Consider the following 13,662-nt stretch of genomic DNA (forward strand, 5'->3'; position numbering starts at 1 on the left):
ATGAATTAGCTCCGAGTTTCTCCTGCGCTCAAACCTTCACCCCTTCATGCTCTCAAATGAGTTTATCTCCAAGGTTGCCAGGTTTCTCCTCAGTAGAGCTCTCCTGCACTAGCGATGGAAAGTCTTATGAGGCTTTCCATACGCTGTGTGGCTCTCTGTGAGACTCCATCACTGTCAGGTGAAAAGATGTGGCCCGAGACGTAGTGATCAGTCTTGTGAGAAGCTTCTCAGAAGAGCGGCTGTTGTTCTAGACGGCCGTGGGCTTGCCGGACGAAAACAAGCTAGCACTACAGCACTCTTCTGAGAAGACTTCTCACTAGACTTTGACATATGTCTGTGGGAATTTGTGCCCGTTTAGTTGGTCAAGGAAGCTTCAGTCGGTGTTCCGGTTCATCCCAGCGCCCGAATTCCCAGCTTAGGTGTTCACGTACTTTTGGCCATATCATACTAAATAAATTCAGATTGCTTCTCTTATTGCTTCTGACTGCTCTATCCCGGTCAGTGTCGCTGTGGGTCCCTGGATTGCCTGGGTGCAAAGTAATGTCACCCCCCCGACAGGAACCCCAACAGTTCATTGCAAGGTTTCGGCCTCGGCCACCAACATCCCCCCTTTCCCGAGGAGACACGGTCAGTCTGTAGGTGCACATCGAGCAGCTTGTTAATTATAATCGTAGATGTTTGATCCAAAGCGACTTAATTGTGACTGAATAACATGCAACCTGATGAGAGTTAGGGACCTCGCAGAGGGGCCTCGAACAGGGGCCCAACAGCGCCAACTTGGTGGAGGTGGGGCTTGAACTGGCAACGTACCTTAATGACTGAGATGCCAGAGTAAGGAAGGTAGAAAGGACAGTTTTCACCTGGGTGATACAGGTGTTGTATATATTTGTTCCACATGTTTTAAACTCCTCACAGCCCGAGACAGAAGTTGAGGTTTGAACCTGGGTCCCTGGATGCCCCGTGTTTGTGCTGCACTGTACTTGACGAGCGTAATTTCTCCTTGTTTATAGTGAGCCGAGCTTATCGGAGCTGAACGTAATGAACAGATGTGCAGAAATGAAGGTCACACACACTCACGTTCACACACACACACACACACACTCACAAAAACACACACACACTCGCGCGCGCGCACACACACACACACGCTTTCTCTCTCACACACACACACACACACACGCTTTCTCTCACACACACACACACGCTTTCTCTCACACACACACACACGCTTTCTCTCACACACACACACACACGCTTTCTCTCACACACACACACACACGCTTTCTCTCACACACACACACACACGCTTTCTCTCACACACACACACACGCTTTCTCTCACACACACACACACGCTTTCTCTCACACACACACACACACGCTTTCTCTCACACACACACACACGCTTTCTCTCACACACACACACACACGCTTTCTCTCACACACACACACACACACACGCTTTCTCTCACACACACACACACACGCTTTCTCTCTCACACACACACACACACGCTTTCTCTCACACACACACACACACACGCTTTCTCTCACACACACACACACGCTTTCTCTCACACACACACGTTGATCTGCAGCTCATCGGTGATTCCAGGCTGAGGTTCTCCGAGGAGAAGCAGAAGCTCAGATATGAGCGCTCGTCAGAATCCGATCTCTCACAGCCTTGGTTTTCACTCGACCGAGTCCAATTAAAAGCGATCCGCGGCGTACGAGCTGCTCACACACACACACACACACACACACACACGCTTACACGCACACACACACACACGCTTACACGCACACACACACACACACACACACACACACGCTTACACGCACACAAAAGCCCAAAACATAATTAGATTCATGTAATACAGCAGTCAAAGGAAACTTGACGCGACTCCGTTAAATCCAAGGCTGGAATCATGAATTTAACATTGGCCGGTGTGGCGGGAAGGAGGGGGGGTCTTGGCGATTGGGGTAATCTACCAGGGAAGTGTGGGGGGGGGGGGGGGGGGGGGTATTTGTTCCTGCCTTATCACCAACCGATGGAAACACTGATGGATTGTAACACCAGAACACGATCCTGCAAAAACCTCGGAACACGCGGTACATAAATGAAACGTTATTATTGTTAGATGAGATTCGAACCCGGATTTCAGAGGTTGTACGATAGACTGCCACACCATCAGTCTGTCACATCAATCCATGGCTGATGAGATCCTGGTTTAAATCTCTACACAGGAGATGGAAGTCCTGCCTGACCGGGATATTAATATTTCTCGCTGTGGTTCGGTGGAGTCCTAACGTTTTAAGAAACCTACTAGTCACCGATACCACACTGCCAACTTCCAACTTCTGCCCACAGCAATGATGGTAGTAGTGTTCCTGTAAAAGATTTAAGCTGGCTGAGATTCGTTCAGACACAGGGAAGAGGAAAGGGCCTTCCCCAAACTGTTGTCACAAACTTGCGACCACAGAATGTGTTTAAAAACCAAATCGAGGGCTGATGAGTTTTCCGTGAGTCCACAGTCGCCTCACAGCTCACAGCATGAAGGTCTAGGGTTTAACTCCAAGGTGGAGCTGTCTGTGTTCTTTCTGTGCAGAGTTTTGCATGTTCTCCCTGTGTCCTTGTGGGTTTCCTCCGGGTGTTCCGGTTCCCTCCCACAGTCTGGATAATTAGAGATATAAAATCGTCCCTAGGTGTGTGTGTGTGTACTGTGATGGACTGTGACCTGTCCGGGGTGTTTCCCGCCTCTCACCCGGTGACCCACGGACCCACTGCAACCCTGACCAGGATAAAGCTGAGGTAAAACACACAGTGAATGAATGTCTATGAATGAAGACATGTAAATGTTCCAGCCCCCCCAACACGCCCGGTACTTCTGTCTCCAGGGTGTGATTGTATAACCGCTAACCCGGCGGCTCTCCGCTCGCTCGCTCGCTCGCTGCTTCTTTCATCCCGAGCCGAAGCTAATTTAGCGAGAAGAGAAGTGCAAATATTTTGGGTGGAGGAAGAGAAAAGCGGAGGAGAAAATGTCCTGGGCGCGGCGGCGAGGAAATCAATAGACGCGCCGCAGCCCAGAGCGGATCTAATTACTTCTTCTCCGTGGCGCGGAGGACCATGTGGACCGGACTGTAGAGCGACACTGCCCTCTCATGGACATGTGCAGGACATCCAGTCATTCACTGTCTGTTCTACCACCGCTTAATCCTGGTCAGGGTCGCAGCGGGTCCGATTTACCAAGTGAAAGGTAGGAAACACCCGGGACAGGTCGCTAGTCTATCCAATTAACCTGATTGCATGTTCCACGCTGACATGGGAAGAACATGCAAACTCCACACTTTTAAGACACCGATGGTTGCATTATACTGGATTATTCCAAGCTTGCACACCAACCCCATTCTCCCCGATATCAGCGATTAAATGTAACTTTATATTAAATATTATATATACATATATTCAATGCTTTAATAAAAAGCACATTAAGGAAAAAACTAATGATTCTGTATGTTATATTTTATTTTAAATTGTTTGTTGTCTCCATTGACACTTTTCATTTTAGTAATCTTTATATTACACAATAAAATACACAGATAATTCTGTTTAGGTATTTTGCTCATTAATATTTAAATGTGTTTGTTTTGGTTACATTCATGACAGGGCAGGTAGTTACTGATTACACAAGATTCATCAGTTCATGTTTATTAATATGGAACACAGTCATGGACTGTATCTCAGTATCTTGTATCTCAGTTAACCTGACTGCATGTTTTTGGACTGTGGGAGGAAACCGGAGCACCCGGCGGAAACCCACACAGACACGGGTAGAACATGCAACCTCCACACGGACCCGGACCGCTCCACCTGGGAATCGAACCCAGGACCTTCTTGCTAGGAGGCGACAGTGCTACCCACCGAGCCACCGTGCCGCCCCCCAAAAAAACAAAAGAAATAGACTTTAGATAATTCATCTAATCAGACCAAAGAAGCTTTTTCCTCATGTTCCTCGTCCTTTACACTCGGCGTCGTGCATCTTTACTCAACACCAGCTTCCGTCTCTCCATTCTGCTTATGAAGACCTGATCTGACTGTTGGGTTTCTTCTTACCTCCTGTTGGAAGGTTCCAAAATGTGCCCAGCGTCCTTCGTTCCAAAATATTAATGCCACTAGGTTCCTGTGACACTCAAAGCCTTAGATACCTTGCTACTGATTGATCACTTGAACCTCATGGTTTGGTTTCTGTCCTGCAAGTTCAATGGAAATTTGGGGCCCTTATAGACCCGGGTGTGCCTTTCCAAACAGTGTTCAGTCGATTCAGATTGCAGCAGGTGGATTGGGCATGTCAAGGATTATTCAAGCAAACAGGAGGCACCTGAGCTTAATCTGGAGAATCACAGCGAGGGGTCTGAATACTTTTGTAAATAAAAGATTTACGTTTTTGATTTTTGTCACAGCGAGGGGTCTGAATACTTTCGTGAATAATAATAAAAATAATAGAAGTTTTTAATTTTTAATACATTTTCAATAAATAAAGTGTCACACGTTTTCACTTTTTGTCATTTTTGTTGATTAATATAAAATAATAAAATAAAATAAGATATTATTTATATAATAAATATATATAATATTGAAGTAAATGTAAAGAAACGAAAGTTAAACTCGTTTAAACGTGTTTTATTGTCGTATTGACGTTTCCATGGAAACTAAATCTGCTTGTCCCACGTGAGCAGCGGTTGCCATGACAGCTCGTGTCCCCACACAGCACTCAGAGCATCAACACAGATTTATTTTACGTTTATTTTTATTTCTAGATGAAAGTTTTGGTTTGATTGTGAGATTTGAAGCTGTTTTGTTGCGGGTGTGATGGCCGAGTGTTTAGTTCCAGACCTGCCCGCGGTTAAACTCGCTCTGGAGCAGATAAATGAGCTGGGTAAGATTACCTGAGGTAAAAGTTTAATATCGGTTATTTCACCAGATATTCGAGTTTCTTTCTGCTGGTTATCGGTCAGTAAACATCCAAATATGAATAAAATTATATAAACTCACTCTACAGTAAACAAGAATCAAACTACAATCGAATTTATCTCAAAAGTTTGTCTGTGAATGTTGGTCAGCGTCGTAGAATTAAGGGAGCGTCTAAAAAGTACTACAGTATAAAAGTCCTACAGTGTGAGTACAGTAATAAATTATATCATGTAAGAAATCTGTGAAAATAAATAAATGTCATTGTAATAATGTTTGTACTACTTGCTACTGAATTATAGAATCAACATCCTACAGTATATGTACAGTAGAATCATATAATATAAAAGATATAATAAAAGTTGTAGTAGTTACCTAGTAACTAATAATACTAGTATGTCATTAGGCAAGTCATACGGTAACCTTTACAACCTTCATTGTATTAAATAATATATACATTTATTCATCTGTAGCATTGTTTATTTCATATCATTTATTACTGTACTCATATTGTAGGACTTTTATTCTGTAATACTGTTATAGTAAGTGGTACGAGTCACTAGGTAACTTCTGGGTTCGATTCCCAGGTGGTTTGGAGTTTGCATGTTCTCCCTGTGTCTGTGTGGGTTTCCTCCCACAGTACACAGTGTGTGTGTGTGTCCTGTGATGGACTGGTGACCCACCGTGACCCTGACCAGGATAAAACAGACAGTGAATGAATGAATGTCTACAGCGCTGTACAATATGTAAACGTTCCAGTTCCGGAAGCCGAGCTGGGGCCGAGCTCGTCTACAATCTTCAGTTGCACGTTTTAGACGCTCCCTTAGTTCTGATTAACCTCACATTTAATAAACTGCATTCATTAAGAATGAACAGAGGAACATTTGGGCCAAAAGTATGTGGACACCCCATTATTCATTACCCACCATCAGTGCTCGTGCTCAGGTGAGACACCTGAAACACCCAGGACACATTAAAGCTGCTTGAACATTCAGTGGTTGTTTGCCTCTCTGCTGCAGGCGAGTCCGAGCTGACGGCGTGTTTATTTCTCTCCATCAGATAAGCAGCTGCGAGCCGAGAGAGCGCCGTTCAGTCAAGAAGCCAGCAATGACCTGATCCAGATAGCACAAGCTATTAAAGACCTGGTAAAGATCAGCGCCGCGTGCTCTGAGTGATCGTCCCGCCGTCCCGTCCAGCAAGAAACAATAACATCTGAGCTGACAGCAGATTTAATGACTTTACGTCGACTGTTCAGAGCCTCAGATCCTCCGTTTATACCTCAAACACCCGACACGCGTCAACAAAACCTGGACCACACAACAACACCAAAAGTATCTGGACACCAACAAAATCTCATTTCTTATCCTAACAAATATTAAAACATATAACAGTATGATTTTATCCAAATTTCACTTTTAACTGAGTCAATTTTTAATTCTTGTAATATTTTCACGATAAATGACTCATGAATCAGGAATCAAAATAGTTTCTACAAATGACTCATGAATCAAAAAAATCTACAAATAAATCATGAATCAATATAAATTGTTCAAATGACTCATGAATCAAAATAGTTTCTACAATCGAATCATGAATCAAAATAGTTTCTACAATCGAATCATGAATCAAAATAGTTTCTACAATCGAATCATGAATCAAAATAGTTTGTTTGAATGAATCATATATAAAATTAGTTTCTACGAATGACTCATGAGTCAAAACAATTCGTTTAAATGACTCATAAATTAATAGTTTCTACAAATGACTCATAAATCAAAATAGTTTCTACCAATGAATCATGAATAAAATTTTTTTTACAAATGACTCATTCATCAAAGTAGTTTGTTAGAATGAATCATGAATCAAAATAGTTTGTTCGAATAACTCATGAAAATAGTTTCTACGAATGAATCATGAATCAAAATAGTTTCCACAAATGACTCATGAATCAAAATAGTTTCTACAAATGACTCATGAATGAATCATGAATCAAATTAGTTTGTTTGAATGAATCACGAATCAAAATAGTTTCTACGAATGAATCATGAATCAAAATAGTTTCCTCAAATGACTCATGAATCAAAATAGTTTCTACAAATGACTCATGAATGAATCATGAATCAAATTAGTTTGTTTGAATGAATCACGAATCAAAATAGTTTCTACGAATGAATCATGAATCAAAATAGTTTCCTCAAATGACTCATGAATCAAAATAGTTTCTACAAATGACTCATGAATGAATCATGAATCAAATTAGTTTGTTTGAATGAATCACGAATCAAAATAGTTTCTACGAATGAATCATGAATCAAAATAGTTTCCACAAATGACTCATGAATCAAAATAGTTTCTACAAATGACTCATGAATGAATCATGAATCAAATTAGTTTGTTTGAATGAATCACGAATCAGAATAGTTTCTACGAATGAATCATGAATCAAAATAGTTTCCACAAATGACTCATGAATCAAAATAGTTTCTACAAATGACTCACGAATGAATCATGAATCAAAATAGTTTCTTTGAATGAATCACGAATCAAAATAGTTTGAAAATAGTTAGTTAGTTATTATTATTCACGAAAGTATTCAGACCCCTCGCTGTGATTCTCCAGATTAAGCTCAGGTGCCTCCTGTTTGCTTGAATAATCCTTGACATGTCCAATCCACCTGCTGCAATCTGAATCGACTGAACACTGTTTGGAAAACAGTGGAAGGTCTCATCATTTTTACTGGTGTTGCGGATAAATAAATCAGTAAATAAGAATAAATAATGATTAACGTTACGATCACCTGTGTTCATTCAGGAGGCGTCCAGGAGAGCCGCCCGCGACCAGCTCGAGGTCCAAACCATCGAAACCAGTAAACTGCGCCATCAGGATCGGACCCAGCGTGATGACATCATCAGGGAGATATCAGGTGATCACAAACACGGGTCCGATAAATAACGAGTGGCGCAGCGCTAAATCACGCTAACCCACCGACGCCGTCGTGTCGTTCTGTAGCCGCCGCGGCCGCCGCCAGAGACGCCGGCGCCGCCGAACTGAAGCAGCTGCGTCAGGAGCTGAGCGACGTGGAGCAGGAGATCCAGGTCATGGAGAAGAGACAGGAACTCCTGGAGGACCAGAATGCACTGCTTCTGTGAGTTCCATGATCTAAAGTCGCGCCGCTTTGTGCAGCGGTGGCCGGAGTTTCGAGTCTACGGTTTTCCGCAGGCAGTCGGAAGGATTTACAAAAAACAAAACAAGGAGGTTTGGTACCTTCAATCTACCATAGGGAACCAGACATTTCCACTTAAAGAATACAATCCAAGCAATTAGGGGTTAGGGGCCTTTCTGAGGGGCCAACTCTGGCATCGATCGAGCATTAAACCAGCGACCTTCTGAATGAAATCCAAGGGCAACTATCTACACCTTCAGCAGAAGCTTCTTTGCAGAGTTAAGAAATGATACAAGCCGAGCAATGTAGGATTAAGGGCCTCGCTCAAGGGCCCAGTAATGAGTGGCTGGTGTATCCTAGTGGTTAAGGTACTGGACTAGTAATGGAAAGGTCGCTGGTTCAAGCCCCACCACTGCCAGCTTGCCACTGTTGGGCCCCTGAGCAAGGCCCTTAATTTGCTTAGACACTACTGTAGGTCACTTTGGATAAAAGCATCTCCTAAATGCTCTAAACGTAAACAAACGTCCTCCAGGCCGGAGCGAGATGTTCTGAAGGCTCAGCACGACGAACTGGTCTCACAGCTGAACCAGCAGCTCTCAGAGAAAGCAGATCTTCAGATCCACGTCACCGACACGAAGAAGGAGATCCGGTCCACCAAGGATAAGATCGAACACAGCGCGGCAGCCAAGGAACGTCTGGAGGAGGAGATGATCCACCACAGGAGGACCTTCAGCGAGAGGAAGAACCTCCTGGAGGACGAGGTACCGGGTCTGGTGTGAGGGCTTCATCACCTTCTTATCTCTGCATGTGTTTATATTTTGGGTTTTTTATCAGATGAAGACGATGGAGAACAGCATCCAGGACCAGCGGAGGATGAACGCTGAGAAGCGCAGAGAGCTGGACGAAGTTACAGCCCAGCTGGTGGAGAGAGAGGACAGGGTTCACGAGTATTCACAAGTAATACACTAGTCCTACCACTGATCACCACAAAAACATTGCCAGTTGTAGCCTAGTGGTTAAAGTGCTGGACTGGTAATCAGAAGGTCGCTGGTTTAAATCCCACCACTGCTAGGTTGTAGCTGTTGGGCCCTTAAGCAAGGCCCCAAACCAAAATGTAGTGAAAAGCCTTCCCAGATGAGCGGAGGCTGTTACAGCCTCAAATAAGACCTCTACCTGTCCATCTACTGCACTCGCAATAAGCACAATGTCCAAACTAGACTGTCCACATACTTTTGACCCCATAGTGTAGCATTGTTAATTCATTTACTGCCTCTTTATCCTGGTCAGGGTCACGGTGGGTCCAGCTTACCTTCAGTAACAAACTTTGGACAGGACCCCAGTCCATCACAAGGCCTCCCCCCCACCACCTCCCACTTAGACATAGCCAATCATGTCTGACAATAATCTGACCCCCAGCAGTGGTGGGCTAGTGTAATTGACCACTGCTCCACTTGAGCATCTGTGTAGGTTTGTTAGTCGTATCCGGTTCCCCAGTTGTAATTTGGGGAACACACACACAGAGTGGCTGACCGCTTCTTTTCACCTGCCAGAGACGGAGGCTCTCAGAGAGCCGGATCACGTACGGAGACTCTCCGTTATTCACCGTCTCGGCCAGCAGGGGCCGCCATCGCACAGCCAAACTTGGGCATACCTAAACTGCAGCAGGTGTGTTTTCCTCATGTGTGTCCCAGCAAGTCGTCCAGCTGGAGGGAAGCGTAGCCGAACTGAGCAGCACGCGGCAGAACCTGGAGGCTCAGCTGGAGGCGGAGACGAGAAGGTCCGAGCGGCTCGACGAGCAGAGGTGACTTTTCATCTCTCCTTCGATCCGGCGCCGTTTTTCCTTTGATCTGCACCTAATCGTTTTGGGTCTCGGTGACAGAGCGGCGCAGGAGACGGAGCTGCAGGAGCTGGAGGAGGCGCGGAAGCAGAACGTGCTCACGCTTCAGGAGAACATCGCTCAGGTCAGGAGATCCTCGGCAAACTTCCCCCCGTCGCTCTGCTTCACTTTCAAAGACTTTTTCTTCTTCTCTGGCCTCCTCAGAGGGGATTAAAACCTAAACCCTCGCTCTTAGATGCCAGATTTTGAAGAATCGATTTCCCGTCCGAGCTTTTGAAAAACGCATCTTCAAAGCTCTGCGGCGCTCAGACGACCTTTAACACAGACGGCTATCAGACAGGAAGCAGATCCAGTACCTGGTGGTCCAGTACCAGCCTGCGAGGGGGCTAACCGCGCCCAAATACGTGTCGGAAAGTGGTGCACGGGGCCCCCGGGAGCCACCAGACAGGTTCAGTGCGGCTCGATGTTCATTCTGCTGTTTGTAATTGAGATCATTGGGATGTTGTGGCTGGGAAGGGCAGCGTCATCCTAAAAGAGACCATAAATACCCCGATAGAAATCAGATCATGAGTCTTAAATCGAAAATGCCCCCCACCAACCCAAATTTATGCAGGTTTTCCTTAACATCTGGGCTTTTTTCGTGGTATTATTGGATTTCTGAGAAATAAATATGAAAAAATAATAAATAAATAAATATGCTCACTAATGTAAATCAGAATCAGCGTTGGAGGTCCTAGAGGGGCACCAGTACTTGAGATGTACCTAATAAAATGACACGACAATCGGTCGGGCGCTTTACAGACCTGACAGTCCTGTCTGAAACAAGGAACTAGACTTCGCTTTCGGCAAATAAGGGTGCAGAAGGGGGCTTGGGTGGCACTGTTCCACCAGTGCCGAGATCTCACGGCCTTAAGTTCGAATCTCAGCTGTGCTATCAGCCTGCCGGGCACCTACACAGACACACGATCGGCTGTGTGTCCGTAGCAGGAGGGACGGTTACTCAGACAGGGATCCTCACTGCTGACTGGTCAAGAGGTCCGCACAACAGGGCGGAGGTGTCGGAGGTGGGGTGTCGGTGTGACCGTTTGGAACCTTAGAGATAAGCTCTAATTGGCTATGACTAAATTGGGTGAAAAGGGGGTGGGGAAATAAGGGTGCAGTAATTTGTGCTTAATCACAACTCAGATCTGGGAAAAGAGTGCTCTCGGGGTGCGTCTCTCCGTACACAACGCTGATCCGCACTGCACTCGTCAAAGTGTAGGTGACGAGATGCATACGGCTGCTGCCCGCGTGTCGGAGGGGGCGTGGGTTAGCTTCGTTCTCCTCAATCAGAGCGTGGATCGGCATTGGTGGAGAGGAAGCGTGACGCAATCTGGCAACTGGACGCCCTAAAAAGGGAGAAAATGCATAAAAAATATAAAATAAATAAATAAATAAATAAATAAAGCAGACAGCAAAATCAGCTGAGTCAGGCGGCGTGACGGCAGATTCTGGTTTTCACGTTCAGGTGGAAGGTGAGATAGAAGCAGCGCAGAAGCTGAACGGTGTCCACGTCCGGTCACTGGCCGAGATCTCGGAAATCTTCCGCGAGCAGAGGAGAACGGAGGACGAAGCTATGGCCGAACACCACAGCCTGATGGGACGGTGCGTACGCAGCCGAACGAGTCTTATTTTCCATCGTTATTGTTTCATAACAGTGATCCGTTGGCGAATTCTTGGACGTTTTTAATCCCTGTGCTCTCAGGTTACAGAAATCGAAGCAGCAGTTGGACGAGCGCGTCGCCGCCGTGGCTACATATAAGCTAGAAAATAAAGAGATGCAGGCGGAGATGAAACAGCTACACGAATCCAACAAGTACGACCCACTTGCTAATCCTCATGGCTGGTGGATCAGACACAGCAGCGCTGCTGGAGGTTTTAAACACCGTGTCCACTCACTGTCCACTCTATTAGACACTCCTACCTAGTCGGTCCACCTTGTAGATGTAAAGTCAGAGACGATCGCTCATCTTCTAGACCTTCTAGATCAGTGGTCACAGGACGCTGCACACGGGGCGATGTCGGCTGGATATATTTGGTCTGTGGACTATTCTCAGTCCAGCAGTGACAGTGAGGTGTTTAAAAACTCCAGAAGCGCTGCTGTGTCTGATCCACTCATACCAGCACAACACACACTAACACACCACCACCATGTCAGGGTCACTGCAGTGCTGAGAATCATCCAGCACCTAAATAATACCTGCTCTGTGGGGGTCCTGTGGAGGTCCTGACCATTGAAGAACAGCATGAAAGGGGGTAACAAAGCATGCAGAGAAACAGATGGACTACAGTCAGTAATTGTGCTTCTATATAGTAAGTGGAGCTGATAAAATGGACAGTGAGTGTAGAAACAAGGAGGTGGTTTTAATGTTATGCCTGATCGGTGTATAAATATAAAACAGGCTGATATGTGGTGCTTGCATGACTAAGATTAAGTTTGTGCCCCCAAAGCAAGCGCTCTAGGTACCAGCGAGATGATCGCGCCAGGTGATGAAGGGGGTAACAAGCTGGTACCCAAAAACCCAACACTTTGTTTACGTGTCCGTATTTTAGTAACAGAAGGTTTTGCATCATTAACTTTCATTTGTACGTCGTTGGTTTCAGAGTGAACGCAGAGCTGTTCCAGAAGAAGCTGAAGGATCTGGAGGAGAAGCTGCTCAACGCCAAGAAAAGCAGGTTCGTCCTAAACTAAATACACTAAATGACCGAAAGTATGTGGACGCCTGACCAGGAGCTAGTCAGACATCCTAGTCAGTCATCCACCAGTGGGACGTTCCTGGAACCCCAAACCTTCAAATAAAAACATGATCCTCTGCTGTAGTTCACATCGTAACCACTAGGGGCAGAACTCCACCCAGAGCATCATTAATACTGTGTCCAGGACTAAACTGGAGACTCACAGAGACGAGCAGCGTGACTCTCTGGAGACGCTGAAGGAGCAGCAGGAACGGAGCGCTAACGAACTCGGATCAGCCGTCGCTGTAACGGAGAGCAGATACAGCGAGCTACGGGGCGAGGTCAGAACGGTCCGGAATACTCCGGTTCAGGGCCGGGATTCGTCCCTAATGATGGTTTCTACCTGCAGGAGAAGAAACTCCAGGAGGAGGACGAAGCCACGGACGCTCTGATTGAGGAACTCACTCGAGAGATCTCCAGAGCCCAAGAGGAGAACCAGAAGATGAAGATGAAGTACCAGGAGGAAATCAAACAGCTCATGGTAAGAAACGAATAGTTAATAATAATAATAATCGCTGCATTACTGCTGCAGTCATGACCCCTGCTGGCTGGTCGAGGTACTGCACAGAGACGGTAAATAATGGAAATGAAAGGTCATCTGTCCGTGGGCTGACACTGAAGAGGATGGAAGCTGGGGTCAGAGTGCAGGGTTGGCCACTGTATGGCAAGGGCCTCGCTTAATTTTGTGGGATTCAAACCCATATCCTTGCGATCAATAGCCCAAACTCCACCCACCGTCTCCCTCCGCCCCCCTAACAGGTGTAACCAACCCTCAGACTCACAGGTTCAGATGATTCGGACGTTTTTGGACGTCACTGTTCTGTCCCTCAGTTCTCACCTGTACAGTGGTTTTAACAGCTGGATGCAGAATCCATCACTCAGGCTCAGCAGGAGAAAGAAAACCAGTTTAAAGAGAGAC

At 45.7% G+C, this 13,662-nt stretch overlaps 1 protein-coding gene across 1 annotated transcript in view; it reads left to right on the top strand.

Annotated features, from left to right (window-relative positions):
• The first annotated feature begins 4,753 nt into the window (after positions 1 to 4,753).
• The window catches only part of ccdc175 (coiled-coil domain containing 175), a 12,395-nt gene continuing 3,486 nt past the window's right edge, over positions 4,754 to 13,662 (top strand). The window contains exons 1-14 of the mRNA XM_063007848.1: positions 4,754 to 4,936; positions 6,028 to 6,113; positions 7,780 to 7,891; positions 7,978 to 8,113; positions 8,664 to 8,892; positions 8,966 to 9,088; positions 9,823 to 9,932; positions 10,011 to 10,092; positions 11,476 to 11,612; positions 11,713 to 11,823; positions 12,612 to 12,683; positions 12,889 to 13,024; positions 13,093 to 13,224; positions 13,602 to 13,662. The exon at positions 13,602 to 13,662 is cut by the window's right edge and continues 78 nt beyond it. Of these exons, the coding sequence (XP_062863918.1) occupies positions 4,870 to 4,936; positions 6,028 to 6,113; positions 7,780 to 7,891; positions 7,978 to 8,113; positions 8,664 to 8,892; positions 8,966 to 9,088; positions 9,823 to 9,932; positions 10,011 to 10,092; positions 11,476 to 11,612; positions 11,713 to 11,823; positions 12,612 to 12,683; positions 12,889 to 13,024; positions 13,093 to 13,224; positions 13,602 to 13,662 (1,594 nt within the window). The 5' untranslated portion in view covers positions 4,754 to 4,869. The remainder of the gene's footprint in view (positions 4,937 to 6,027; positions 6,114 to 7,779; positions 7,892 to 7,977; positions 8,114 to 8,663; positions 8,893 to 8,965; positions 9,089 to 9,822; positions 9,933 to 10,010; positions 10,093 to 11,475; positions 11,613 to 11,712; positions 11,824 to 12,611; positions 12,684 to 12,888; positions 13,025 to 13,092; positions 13,225 to 13,601) is intronic.

This window comes from Trichomycterus rosablanca, chromosome 13 (assembly GCF_030014385.1).
Source record: "Trichomycterus rosablanca isolate fTriRos1 chromosome 13, fTriRos1.hap1, whole genome shotgun sequence".
Classification (NCBI taxonomy): domain Eukaryota; kingdom Metazoa; phylum Chordata; class Actinopteri; order Siluriformes; family Trichomycteridae; genus Trichomycterus; species Trichomycterus rosablanca.